Genomic DNA, 15,082 nt, shown 5'->3' with positions numbered 1-15,082 from the left:
CTGTATAGTCTCTCATACTTTTTTCTTTTTCTGGCTGCAAAATCTTTAGAGATGCTGTTTTTGTTCGAGCCCATGCTGAGCGAGTGGATGGTCTCTGTGGCATTTTGCTTTGGCACCATTCTGCTGATATTTAAATGCTTGAAGCCACCGTCAATGCAGTGATCACATACTGCATTGACGTATGCGTCTTCATATATTGACAAAGGCACAGCGCGAGAGTTCACAAGCCCTCGTTAACAGATAGCAGACAAAAGTAAATATAGAAATGCCACTACACTGGTTTCATTTGGGAAGGGGTGGGGGGGGCGCAGAGTGGAAATGTTTTGTTTCTGATAGTGTCCTGGAATTTATATTTCCTTTTTTTTTTCTCCCCCCTCTCCCATTTGTATTTTCCCATTTAAACTACTTGTCTGAGTGGTTCCAATATCCACTGAGTCGTTTGGCTTCCAGTCCAACTACATATCCCATGTATATATATTTGTTCAGTAAAGTGTAACGGTAAGCATCTGTCTTCCTGCCCATTTGATTAGTCTCCTGACACAGGCAGCGTAGAGTTGTTTACAGTTAAAAAAAATCTATTTCAAAACAATATTGGTATCAGATTTCTCTGCATGATTGTGTGTTTTTATAGCCGCATTTCTTATTGCTGTCCAGCATATATTAAAGCCTGTAGCAAAGATTTATGTATTCAAACATAAATCTTTTATTAAATGCATCAGTGTTTCTTTGTGTGGGTCCAGTTAAGTGAGACTGTGCAGGCAGTCTTTAGTGTTGCAGGAGGCTGCAGCTGTATGGCAAGATTGTTATGACAAATATGTGGTATAATGCTGTGAGGTTACGTGTCTGAACTAGAGAAAATAAACACAGGCAAAGTGTGTAGGTTTGCATGTGAGGCAAAACTGTTTTTAATCTAACTTCCACTTTGATATCCAATCTGGATTTGATGACAATCTGTTGGGGATTTGACCTACTTTGGTACAAATTAAATTGACAGTATCCGAAAAGGGAATTTTGTTGCAGGTGCTGACCAGACCGTTGCCCTCCTTTTCCCTCCTGGTGGCGTTTCGTCCAGGATGGCACATCCGTATGTGGTGTTGCAAGGAGTTTTGATGTGTCTCAAGAGTGTGGAAGAGATGCTGTGAGATGGGCTCTTACATTATGAGAGAGAGCGAGACGACTCAGCAGGATGGCCAGTATCTGCTCCTCTTTGTGAGGAGGAACAGAGGGTCCCAGCATGTTTCTGACCACACTATGAGAACTGGACTCCATGAGGTGGCGTGAGGGCCCGGCATCCTGTTGTGGGATCTTAGTTCTGAATTTGCCAGAAAACGCCAAAACTGGCAGGCTCACTACAGGTGCCTCGTTCTCTTCGGAGATCAGAGCAGATTCACACTGAGCATGTATGATAGATGTGAAGGAGTCTGAAGAAGCAGAGTGTGGCTAAAGTCGTGTTATCATCCAGCATGACTGGTTTTGACAGAGGGTTAGAGAGAGCCTGGGGAAGCATATACTTGGAGGATCAAGGACGGTAGCCTGAGTGCTGTTAGGTACCAGGATGAAATTGGAGCTTATGCCGGTTCAAAGGCTTTGGCTTGTGGTGCGCAGAAATATGGTCAGCGTGTATAGGCAGCTCCTGGATGATTACATTGATGTCACTGACTGGCTCTCATGTACCTCTAAGGGGAACCCAAGAATTAGTCTATACAACGTATTGTATCAGTGGACCTGATATTAAAAATCACTGCAGACTGTTAGAGCTCTCTGATGCTCTGATCCAGGTCTGGGAGGAGAGATCCCAGGACACACTCTCACCAGGAGTGTGCTCAGACGTTGAGTGCATACATACTACTGAGCCATATTATGACACAACCTATTTCAGTGTGTGTGTTAATTTTTAAGTTTTTTTTGAAGTCTTCTTAGACTCATGTCTTCCCTTTTTCTATTCCAGGAATGTTTAAAAATGGGTTTTAACTTCTGTTTGGACTGGTGCTCTTTGTTGGTACTCGGTAGCTACAGATAAATCTTTTCTTGTGCCAGATTTCTTATGAATCAATTGTATTGTCACTACATGTCATGAGTCTCACTTTGCAGAAAATTACTCCTTCTACTCTCGATCATATTGATATACTGTAGCAGCAAAAACATTGTAACATGCATATGGAATATTTGAAGTCCTAGTTATCAGAGCTGTTCGGTGGCCCTAATAGTTTCAGAAACTTTTAGGTTTTTGCATGCCAACAACAAAGCCAGGATGTCAGGAACAGAATTGGCTTCGAGCTAATTACTGATCCGTCTCCCTCCTTTTCATCTTTTCAACCTCTGTATAAAAGAGTTCGCCAAGTACCGTTCTCATTATGCAGTGGGGTGTTGCTGAAACAGGCCCAGATGCCCAGTGAACCTCTGTGAAGACTATAGCCTGAATAAATCAAAAAGCAGCATCAGTTTGAGCATAAGCAATGCTAAGCGCTTTACTTCCCTCTGGGAGATCTAGCTTTTTGATATTAAATAACAGCGTGCAAGAAAAACCTGGACAGTTATCAGACAGCCAGTCACTTGAACATAGCACTCAGTGCAAACAACTGCATTTGTCTTGTGTGTGTGTGTGTATGCTTGGCCTGCAGCTTTATAGGATGACAGAACAATTTTAAAATATAGCCAGTCCACAATAAGGAAAGATTTAATGAGTAGTGGAAAAGTAAACAGATTGTAGATTTTCCCAGGGGTATTTGCACAGATGAGAGCTGGCAGCGGCCTCAAGATGACTGTGGAAACAAACTGCCCTAGAGCCCCATTGGCAATACCGATAAGCCACAGTTGGCAGAGTACAGCCCATCAACAGAACTGTGGGATGGTTTTCTTTTTTCTCTTTGTGAGCAGCAGAAAAAGAAACCTAAGATATATTTGGGTTCGCTTTATTTCTGACTTTCTTTGTCATTTCAATTAGCAGAAAACATCACTGTTCCTGCTTTTTGTGCTTCAGTAAAATATTTCATTTACCACTCACTTTTTTGTATTTTTTATTTGGGGGGGGGGGGGTAAACAATGCAAACAACACTGTAGAGATTGGACAATTCCAAATAGATATTCCACGTCTTAATTTATCAGGCACTATTGAGAAGATTTGATCAACTTTTTACACAAGCATGGCTGAAACTTGGTCTAATATGTGCAGAGTAGCTTGTAAATTGTAAAATAAAAGTCTAAACATTTGAGTTCTACTTGAGCAACACTTGAAGTGCTGATGACCAGCCCCATATCAAAGGGGAGATCCTTGAAATAGGATATTGCTCTCTGCAGGCAGTCGTTCTCCACTTGGTCTCCAGTTGAGTTGAAACAAATCAAAACTCCTCCTTGGTGGAGGACATCCAATGAATAAGTCATTCGTTGAAATATTAAATTCAAATTGAAAAATGCATCAATACTCATGGTATTTATTTAGTATTCAGCTTGATGATCAGATGTATTGATGTCTAAATTGCAGTTTCACATCTTTTACTTCCCTGCTGCGGCACTTAACTTGGCTTAAATGTTGCATCTACATGTGCTCATTTGGGCTCATTTTCAGTTTTGACACAGATACTGTGGGTTCTTGTCTCTTTCTAAGACGCCGTCCAGTTTATAGTGAACCTGCCTACAACCACAATTTCCATCATCGCCAACTTGTCCTTTTATTTTATTTTATTTTTTTTAACTGTTAAATCCATCAAGTGCAAAAATACTTGCACCAAAATGTGCAGTCCTAATTATTCTAGCTGCATCACCTCTTGTGCCAACTCTCATAACACTTTGTTAGCACTCCTCTTAGCAAATTCTGCAGCGATTAAATGGTTAACTTTGTTCTACCACAAGTCACTGGTAAAGAAATGGCGTACAGATGTGTTGAGACACCCCTCATTACTTTATATTTTGCTTCCAAGAAGCGTTAGATTTTTTTATTTTTTTGTAAGTGAACAGTGCTCAAATTTTCCGAAGGCCTTTCAAAGTTTTTCTTTGAATTTTTAGTTTTCTGTTTATCCATGTAACACTGGCACCTTGTTCATGGGATGAACAGGTCTTGTGTTTATGCATACTACAATTTAATAAAGAGCCAATGTGAAATTCTGTCCTTGGATACACATCATTTGTTCCCATTTCTTTAGTCAAATCTGTAAAAATTGTTATAGCCAATAGTTTTTTTTTAATGCATAAAATAGTATTTTTGCACCAACAGGGTGATTCCCAAATAACCATTTGCCTAGATAATGGCACATTTGAACAGACAAACCAGACAAATAGAAGACAAAGTAAGACGTGCCAGGCCTAAAACAAACTATCTACAGCAGATGAAGAGTATCTAAAAGTCACATGCTTGAGAAATGGACACGCCACAGACCTGACACAGGATCTGAGAGCTGCATCAGGCCCGTTAGTTTATCCTTCTGCTGTTCAGTGAAGCCTCAGAAATTGTCTCTGTGGAAGTGTGGCTGTGGAGAAGACTAAAAATTAGTGGCAACAGGTCTTATGGAGCGAGGAATCCAAATTTGAAAGATTTGGTTGAAATCATCATCGGCATGTATGGAGTAGGTCAGGAGGGAGGCACATCAGTGAGGGTCTACAGACATCTTTAAGACATAGTGGGGGTCAGATGTTCCACCATGCAATATAGTCTAGAAAGGTTAAATGCAGAGAGGATTTTCCCCACAGCGATCAATAAAGCATACATATTACATTATTATTTAAATGCCATCAGTCATGGGTCGACCACCGCAGCGCCCGGACCTCAACATTAGTCTCTGGACAGAGAACAGAAGAAAAGGGAGCCACAGCCTACGAAGAGTTCTGAATGTCCTTTAAGAAGCCTCGAGAACTTTGACTGAAAGCTGCCTAAGAGTTCAGGCCATGTTGAATAAAGATGGTCATACTAAATGCTGACTTTCAAGCTTTTCATTATGTTCTGTATTTATGTGTTTGCACATTAAATTGCTGCTCTGATTTTCCACTTCCCATGAAAAACAGAGATGAGGCTTGGCTTGACTTTTTTTTTTTAAATTTAAAAAAAAAACCAAAAAACATTACTATCACAAATTTTTTATTTAGGTTTTTTTTTTAATGTGGCAGCGAGTTGTTTCACAGGAGAGGGGTCATACTAGATGAAATGTCAAGTTGTGGTGCAAATGATTAATGAAAAAATGTTATTATGAATGTTGACAGCTCTGCACTTCATCTGTTAATATTAGCAGCAGATCACCAGTGTGGCAAAACATTGTTATAATTATAATTTCGACTCCTCTTTCTCCTCCAGCCCTCGAGGGGCTCCATATGCTGTAGTGTTGGACACTCCTCATTCTCCTCTTCACTTCGCCTTCCTCTCTGCTCTCTTGCCAAGTGGTTTGGAACAGTTCAGCCTTTCTCACTCATCTCATGCTCGTTTTCTTCACTCTCATCTCGTTATTTTCCTCTTCTTGTATATCCGGCCTCCATTATTTTCAGTGTATGTTACGTTATGCTGAGGTTTTAGGCACCTGGTAGATGTGACGCTTCAATGTCTGTTTAAATGACAGCCCTGTCAGAAGGAGCAGAATGTTTTAGCTTTTGGTCTTTTAAAGTTAACTTTTATATTTTAAATGAGGGAGTGATGAGAGACATGTGACTAAGCTTGAAAGGCTTCATTTGAATCTAACACACTGTTACATTTCAGTGCACTGAGACACCAGGATACTTATTCTGCCTGGCTCCTTAATATGCTTTTTTTCAGGGTCTGAATAGATGTGCCTGCACTGGTCATTGATCCCAGCTCAAACAGTGATTGCAGGGACATATACCAGTATTGTCTGTTTCCAAAGTAGTGAAAATACAACCAGTTAATAGCAGTTTCAATAGCAGAAATAACACAAATGTTAGTGCTTCCTGTAAAATATATCGAAGAGGAATAGCTGGGGGGAATGCATTCAGTAGCATTACTAGACCTTGCAGGGTAATACAATAATATCCCTAATGAGAACACTAAATCTTGTATTGGCAAATTATCCAAGTGTATTATCTTGCCAACTGCAGAAAAATCCAATGTAATGAAATCCACAAAAATACTGTGCATATATTGTTTTGCACATTTGTTTATTGTTAATGAACAAATCAGAAATGGCAGAAATTGAGAATTTGTCCTGAGTGTACAGAAAATGTATTATATATTGATAACAGACTATCAATAATGACATTTTTTCTATATTAAATGTCTCTCTTGTGCAATGACAGACATTTTCCTTCAAAAATATTAACCTGTGCCGTGTTCTTCCTGCCAGGTCTTCCGAAGCGGCGAGGGCATGGGCATCCGTCTGGACAGCGCCTCAGCCTTCCAGGGTGCCGTCATTTCTCCACACTATGACTCATTACTAGTGAAAGTCATCGCCAGCGGAAAGGACCTGAACACAGCAGCCTCCAAGATGAGCCGAGCTCTGGCTGAGTTCAGAGTGAGAGGGGTTAAGGTAGGACATTCGGCCAAGTGCGCTCCAAAGGGTTCCAGCTTTGTGCATGTTTTTCCTGGTTTAATTTGCTTTTCTAGCTGTTGTTTGGCTAGTTGAGCTGATGAGGAAACTTGGGAACTAATGAACATTTTGGCATTAGGATTGATTCTTTCACAGCTCGGATATAAATTGAATTCTATTCTGTGTATTGGTGGCTGGCATGGTAAGAGCCCGTCTAAAACTACTCAGGGTAGTTTAGATTAATGGTGTGATGCATTTAAAGCTGAAAGAGAGCGAGTGTGTACTCAGTTGCTGCAGAGTGCCACAGCTAAGAAGTGGTGCGCTAGCAGTCTTGGACACTTAGCCTGTGTGACCTTTCTGGCTGATTACATGGTTTATGTTGCTCTTTATTTCTTGGCTTTCCGACTGAAAACACACTCTGCCTGTGTCAGAAGGTGCCAGTTGTTGTTGGCTTATAGCAGTTTTGTCACAACAACTTGCACTTGTTAAGGTAGTGCTATCCACCTTCCATAACACTGCAGCCCATACACAGAAACACAAGTGCATTACTGCTGCTGGTGAGGGAAAAACACACGCCTGGGAGTTTATTTCCCACTTGCAGCATAAAGAGAAAGATGTAAACGATGTGGGGCGATCGTGGCTCAAGAGTTGGCAGTTAGTCTTGTAATTGGAAGGTTGCCGGTTCGAGCCCCGGCTTGGACAGTCTTGGTCATTGTGTCCTTGGGCAAGACACTTCACCTGTTGCCTACTGGTGGTGGTCAGAGGGCCTGGTGGCGCCAGTGTCCGGCAGCCTCGCCTCTGTCAGTGTGCCCCAGGGTGGCTGTGGCTACAATGTAGCTTGCCATCACCAGTGTGTGTGAATGGGTGGGTGACTGGATGTGTAAAGTGCTTTGGGGTCCTTAGGGACTAGTAAAGCAGTATACGGGCTCTTATAGCGCTGTGTGTTTGCGTGTGCACCTCACACATCTGTTTTTATTAAACCACGGTGAAACGGATGAAATGTATTTTTAATCTAATTATGACAACTTGCATTTTATTCATTAATAAGAAAACAAGTTAAAACCCCCTCAATCCATGTGACTGTGATCACTAACTGCTGAGACGACCATCAAAACATTCCTGTTAAACTTTGTACAAAGTTACATTGATAAATGGAAACCTCTATATTTTTTGTATTTATGTGCCAGCATAATAACATTTAGCATTTTATAAACACTAAAAATGGCTAACATGTTATAAAACCAATTAATAGTTGAATTAGACAAGCACAAGATATTTTATTTTTTTTGTAATTTGGATTTCCTGTTGCTGTCATCATTCACACATTTCACAGCACATTTAAATGTGCAATTTTCTCTCCTCAATTAAAAATTAACACGATGAGTCTAATCCAACATATACATGCAGCTCAAAACATGTGCCTTTTTCTCCACTGAGAGGTAAATGGTGTTTTTAATCTTTAATCTGGCAACAATGTATAACAGTGTATCAGAGAGCCAAGTCTCTGATGTTTTTGTTGTAAGATTAGGTCGGGCAATAGATGCAAATATTCACTGAAGTGAAAAACTTGATTTGAAATCTTTAGGGTTTTGGTAAGTAGACAAAGTCGGCTTCGTGAATAATTCAGTATCAAACTATCTGATCTTAAGCTGTGGGTAAGAGAAAAGATGCTTTCCAGTTTATTTAAGTTAACATAAACAGAAAAGGTCATTAATGATTTCAAAGCAAAAAAGGTTGCAAAGTTTCATTACATCCATAAATCCTCTCTGTGGTCTTTTCCCACCGTACAATGAACATGGCTAAATGCAACAAAAGGTTGAAAATAGGTGAGTTATTTTAGGATAACAAAGTCTACAAGTTTACATTTTATGAAATTTAAATTGGTTCAAGCAAAAAAAAAAAAAAAAAAAAAAAATCAATTGTAGTTTGTAATTAACCTGGTTGGAAGACAAAGTGCAGCCTTGCTTTTGTGTAACAGTTAGAAAAGTTGCATCAGCTGTGGAAGATGTAGATGAAGCTGTTGGAGCAGCTGGGTAATGGAAAGATTGCAGAAGTTGTTTGGATATACAGAGATGGGCTGGAGATAAATTTATTTTTGTCATCTTATCCTTGAGCAGTCTCTCTTTCCAAGGTTAAATTCATGTGATGGCTGAAATGCAGAATGTTTCGGAGAAGGTTTCAGACATGCATGTGGCCAATCGGCGGATTTGCTCATGCTGTGGTCTTCAGTATTTCATATTTTGAATCATACTTGAAAAAAAAATCACTTTTTTCGTGTGTGTGTGTAAAAGGGATTAATGGAGGGAAATGTGCAATGCTTAGGAATAGTGTATCTGAGCATGTATATCACACATACTTTGAGGTTTGTCCATTTTGGGTTGTTATACTGAGTATAAGACTGAAGTGCTGATACCTGTGTGTGTGTTGCAAAAAAGGTGATCTGAATGTACAGGTTGGACCTAGAGCAGGGCGATATGACCCGAACTATTTATCACGATATACATTTGAAAATTTGTGATAAAGATATAACTGACGATATAATTGACACTAGAAAAAAACACTTTACAACTCCACAACTTTATTAGTGCAAAAGAAACAAAAACAATGTGTTTTCACTTAAACAAGCAGCTGTTTTTTTATGTGCATTAAAGTCGCTGACAGTTTAACCAAAAGGCATTTTCAGTGGAAATCGGCTGACATATCCTCAGCATAACCATGTATAATATCCACAAAACTTAAAGAGGTTATACACACACAATACGGTAATATTATGTTGAAGCACAGTACGTATCACTCCGCGAGGCTCCTGCCTACGATAGCCGTAATGCTCCGACAATCCATCAAGCGGTGCGGGTTCGTAGCTTAGCAAAGTCGTACTAAAACATTTGACAGATTTTCGAGCGCCGTGTACGACATAAAATCGTTTCGAGGTCAGTAAACACAACCAGAATTCATACATAAGGCACACGGGATTATAAGGGGCACTGTCGATTTTCAGAAAAATCAAAGGATTGATTTTAAGTGTGCCGTATTTTCCAAACAACACGGTAATAACGACGGCCCGCTAGCATGCTCTACCAAAAATAGTGCTTTGTTGTGTATCTGACGGACGAAAGCTAAACCAGTTCCACACCACTGAAGTTGCAGCATTTTTACAAACCAATTCTGGTTCATTCGTTTCATTCAACGATTCGCTTTCGCCCTTTTCATTCTCCGTCGCCGCCATACTTTTTCCGCCACGTGCGTATGAAAACAAAGGCACCGCGCCTACGCGCTTTACCCATATTCTATTGCGGTATTTTGTTTTCTTATCCAACATTATATCGGTATTACCGTGAACTGTATGATATGGCCCAGCCCTAGTTGGACCCCTGGCACAGTGGTGCAGCCAAGTGTGTAAAGTCTTAGGATTGAAACGCTGAATCTGCTGTTAATGCTGGACTGTTTTTGTTATTCCATCTTTCAAGTGGTCCAGTGAAGCCAGAGCTGTGTGGAAATGCAGTTTGTTTCTTATGCAGGAATGCCACACATTGATAATAACTCTTATTTATTTAATTTAAGTAATTGTTTGAAAACGGTGCCCAAAACATGCACATAAAAATAAATTATTATGAACAAAAGCTTGGAGTAAATGAAAGTAACACTGAAGCTTGAAGCTTTAGCTTGTTATACTGAGTGTTTAACCTACTTTCAATGGCGATACTTTTTTATAACTAACTTTGATGTAAAACAGAAACAAGGTTATCAGTGTGCAAAGGCTTTTTCTTATGTTAAGAGCTGATGAGGATGGTGCCCAGTGTGACCTTGCTCAGTGCCTTTTACATCTGAGGAGGAATAGCCTTCTTTCTGTTCTGTATCAGCATACTCCTGTAAAAGCTCTGAGCCTCATGGACACCGGCAGAGAATGGGACATTGAACGTCACGTAAAAAGGCCTGAAATTAAAATTGTTCGTGTAAAGAATGCTGGTGGCGGGCAGGAAACCATGACAACAGTTTTCGTAGAGGTTTTTTGAGGAGAACTGGCAGCTTACTTTTGCTACCGTTCAGTTTTAGGTTTGCTTGCATGGGTGTTTATGTCCCAGGGTTGAAGAATTCAAGGACTCGTTCCTTTGTTTTTGTTTGTGAAATAATTATTCTTCACCAAAATGTGAACAAAGACTTGCTTTTTCTTCCATACATTGCTTTTACCTGCGTTTAAGACACTGGTCGTCATTTCTCTGATCTGTGTTTTAGCTGCTGCAGGCTCAAATTGTTCTGCTGTGCCATGTTATCAAGGACTCTTCAAATCTTGCTCTTTGCTGATTTCTAAATCACCTTCTGCAATGACCTCTGTTCTATTTATCCTTCATCCTCTTTTCTAGTTTCATACTGGTGGGTGAAATCACCTTGAATTTTTTTTTCTCTTAACATGAAACACACTCACACATGCACAGCCCACATGCTGCAGCAGCACCCACCTGATACCACAAGTACTAATCTGTCTTCATATAGACTTTTACAGTAAAAAAAACAGCAGCGCTTCAATTCCTGTGAATCTGGGTACTCCACTGTTGTGGTTACAGTAGGTCTCAGCGTAACCGCAGCTATGGCAGTCATAGTAGAGTCTCAGCATGTTAAGAGCACTTTTACCTTGGAAATAAAAGTTAAAACTAGAGAGTGCACTCAACAACAAAGTTTGAGCTGCTCAGTTGAAGCGGCTGCCTGCTGTGCTGCGTTGTGTAAAATTGTGTTTGACATTTCAGATGTGTTTACCTTCTGTTTCTCTATACAGTATGCGTCCACATGTGCGCATGTCTATCAGCATCTCTGTGTATGTGCAATGATTGCGAGCACACAGCTCCCCAAAGAAGAATACGTGTGTTAGGCAGGGAAATGTCACGCATTCAGCGTCAAAAAGGCAAGAGACGGGAAGAAAGATGGATGAAAGCAACAGGACATGAGGCAGGAGGTTGAGGGTGGATGGATAGGAGGAAACATTAAAAGGCCAATCAAGATGGAAAGAGTGCAACATACATTTGGTAAGCTGGGGTCTGTGGACACCCGTGTACTCTGCTAGTCAGTGTCGAGAAGATTTATGGAAAAGTTAAAACCTGTCGCTTTAACCTAACTGTTTGACAACACATTTAATTAAAATTAATTAGGTTTGCGGATTAGTCTATTTATTTTTTAAAGAAAACTTTGAAGGATGCTAACTACAAAAATCTCATCAGTAAAATTAATTCTACCCGTGCTGAAACAGTGCACAGTATTGCAGGAAAGCAGCACATCTTACTGTAATGCACCAAATCTGTCAGTAAACCTCAGCCTTTGAGCAGCAGGAGAGCTTGGGTCTAAAGATGTAAAATGACCCATTTTTAGCATTTATACACTTAAATCACTTGCACTTAATCAGTGCATATGAAGTTGGATAGAAATTGGATGTTAGCATTGTGAAATTATCTCCACTATAGTTGAAAATTATAACGTTTGGATATTAGTCATACCAATTTCTCACTCTGAACCAGTGCTTCCCAGCCTTTTGGAGCCACAGCACATATTGCACATTAGAGAAATCACCCAGCACACCACCAAACAAAAATGTCACCAAAACAATGTTGATCATTTTTCCCTGCGCACCAGGTATAGCAGAATTGGCTCTGTTCGTCCCCAGTATACCTTTGTTGCTTTTTTCTGACCACTACTCAAGCTAGGGCCTTCATCTGGATCGTAATTTTCTCCAGGACTCCGGTCAGGATGGCTACTTTTTCTTTTCAAGTATTTATCTATTGCTATTATGTGCTGCATTGTCTAACTCACAGCATGATTATTATGTAATTTCTTCTTCGTCTTCTTCTGTTTTACTGGCAGTTAGCAACCTATTTCATTAGAGCAGGTAGTAGTACTGCCCTCTAGTGGAAGAGAACGTAATTGTTCAGCCAGTACTCACGCCAGTCGCTTAAAGCAGCGGTCCCCAACCTTTTTTGCGCCACGGACCGGTTTATGCCCGACAATATTTTCATGGACCGGCCTTTTAAGGTGTCGCGGATAAATACAACAAAATAAAACTAGTACCGGTACCGAAAAAAAGGTTTATTCATAACACACGTGAAAAGACCAAGGAAATCAGAGTAAACGATAAAGACGATAACAAAATAACGCTGAAAACCGATAAACCCTGAATACCATACATTTCACACCTGAGCCTCACCTCTCGCGGCCCGGTACCAAACAACGGGCCGGGGGTTGGGGACCGCTGGCTTAAAGTACTAATCAGGTGGAACCAGATAATCTTGCACGGCACACCTGATCGTTTCTCACGGCACACCTATGTGCCGCAACACAGTGGTTGGGAAACACTGCTCCAAAGTGTAATGGCAAATTTTATTCTATGTATTGATCACATATTTCAACAGTATCACTTTATTAATAGTAAAATCAATTTGTCACTAGTTGTATGCATGTAGGATTTTATCACACCTTCACAGTGGGGCCATTGTATGTGGGTTAGAGACATTCAGGCGCCGTGGGTAAGGGAGGTGATGGTTGGTCGTAATTCTCCTTTGGGGGAGGATGAGCTGATCTGGGAGGTATAGAGCTACGTGATGTGCTTTGCAATTTTCTTTGAGTTTGGTCAGGTTGCATAAAAGAGATCAGGGCGGCGGCCATCGTCAGAGACCACTTTGGCGTTTCTCCATGTTGCAACATATTATTAAACCCACCTTAAAAGATGTTCACTGGCATTTGCAGTTTCCACAGCAGAACTTAATGATGACATCAGTGATTTCAGGAGCAAATACACTTTTTTTTTATCGTTTCTGCGCATGTTCTTGCTAATTCCTGTGTTTTCTGTGACAAAAATTATTAGCTAAAGGAGGAGAAAAATAATAGTTAAGGTCAAGTCTGATCTCCAACAATCCAATCAGTCAAGTTTTGTAACTGTGGTGATTTCAATATTGTAAAATTTTCCACTTCTGTTCTTTGGAGGTGACTTTTTTTTTTTTGCCTTTCACAGGTGGTTTTATATCAGTTGATGTTTAACCATGCTCTGTAAGGGTGAGATGACCTCAGTTTCTTGCATCGTTTGTGAGAGACGGATGGAAACTGTTGGGGCAGAACAGTGGGGTTTCTATTCAGAGAGGCTCTTTGAAGAATTTAGTAATGTTTCGCTTCGTTTTAGTCTGAGAGATCACAGGCTTCATCTCAAGATTGCCTCTGACTTTTCCCTCTGTTCCTTATTTGAATGAAATCTTTAGTTTTGACTTTGTTTTGCATAGATTAGATGGAGTTACTGCAGGATTTTTCACATAAAAACATGATATACAATATAAAAAACCTTTAACTGGAGTGTTCAAGTGAATTATGGCTACTGTGAATGTCAATGCTCACAGTATGCAGTTATCAGTGGAGCAGTTGGCGTGGAGAAATGAAAGAAATGAACCAAAACTGTCGTCGTACCTTTCATGTTGACACTGTTTTTCCCCTTTTTGTGGAGGTTGCTGATAGTGTTGTAGTGACACAGGTTAATTTTAGATATCAGAACGCCAGTAATCCATCCTGAAACAGTTTTGTTTCCACGCTGGTTTCATTTTCGCCAGTCTGATCTGTGTGTCGGGGTTTACACAGCATTTCCCAGGGCTTATTCTTTCATATCTTCCTGTTTTATCATACACTTACTTCTCTGCTTGCAAACAGTCCTTTCACACTTTATTTTATTCTCTTCTGTGATGCTCTCCCCCCCTTCTACAACCGTTTGACCTCAGCCTGCTTTCAAGAGCAAACTTATCTCTTTTAGTTTCAGAGTGCTGAGCCTCATAGCGGTTCACCGAGTCGGTCACATGAGTTGTTCTTTTTCCCCCCACATGAGCTTTTGTTTTCTCATATCTCCATTTATTTCTTATACCTTTAGTCTGTCCTCCAAAACCCAAACATTAACCCTTTTTTGTTAGTTATACCGATGAATTGTGACAGATAAAACCCAAATATAGAACTGCAACGTTTGAGCTCATATAAATCAGTAATCTGGGCTTTTTATGTATAGCAGGTTTTTTTTTACTTCTGAGTTTCAGTGTGCCGCACCATAAATGTAGACGTAAATCCTCTCATATCAAAAGTGTTAAGACCTTTTTTTTAAATGAGCATCATGTACAAATGTAAGCATCTCTGTGTGGCTACGTGTTATAAACTACTGGTGAATATATAGCCTGAAAAGTAAAAAAGTAAATACAAATAAGCATTGGAAAGACTGAGATCCCTGTACCAGATAATTTTTCCTATTTATCAGTTATCTCTTCTTTCTTTGCTTTCATGCTGCTGTTTTAGTAGCCTGAAGATCATGTTGACCAGGTAACAGGATGATCCTTTCTTCCATCTGTTGTGGCCCGAAGTTCCTCCAACAACTACACTTCTTTATTTTTTAATTTTTTGATCCGGGATAATTTAAATAGCATCTACGAAGAGCAGAGAGACAGGAAATCCATCTCATCTGACTTTTCAGTAGGAGGAATAAGTGGTTTAGATTCACTGTGAAACACAAACACACACGCTTGCTTTTTGTCACACACAGTCCTGCACTCTAAATCTCATATGAAATAACAGTGTCTCCAGGGGCTGGGTTATCTGTCTATCTCCTCTTCATTTCACAC

The 15,082-nt window shown here is 40.1% G+C and overlaps 1 protein-coding gene across 2 annotated transcripts in view; it reads left to right on the top strand.

Annotated features, from left to right (window-relative positions):
• Positions 1–15,082, top strand: part of pcxb (pyruvate carboxylase b) — a 299,933-nt gene that overhangs the window by 150,735 nt on the left and 134,116 nt on the right. For both annotated transcript variants that reach the window (XM_042223129.1, XM_042223128.1), the window contains exon 12: positions 6,279–6,461. In XM_042223129.1, coding sequence (XP_042079063.1) covers positions 6,279–6,461 — 183 coding nt within the window. The remainder of the gene's footprint in view (positions 1–6,278; positions 6,462–15,082) is intronic.

This window comes from Haplochromis burtoni, unplaced genomic scaffold, assembly GCF_018398535.1.
Source record: "Haplochromis burtoni strain Fernald_Lab_line unplaced genomic scaffold, NCSU_Asbu1 Contig_102, whole genome shotgun sequence".
NCBI lineage: Eukaryota > Metazoa > Chordata > Actinopteri > Cichliformes > Cichlidae > Haplochromis > Haplochromis burtoni.
This window is presented reverse-complemented; position numbering and strand designations above follow the sequence as displayed.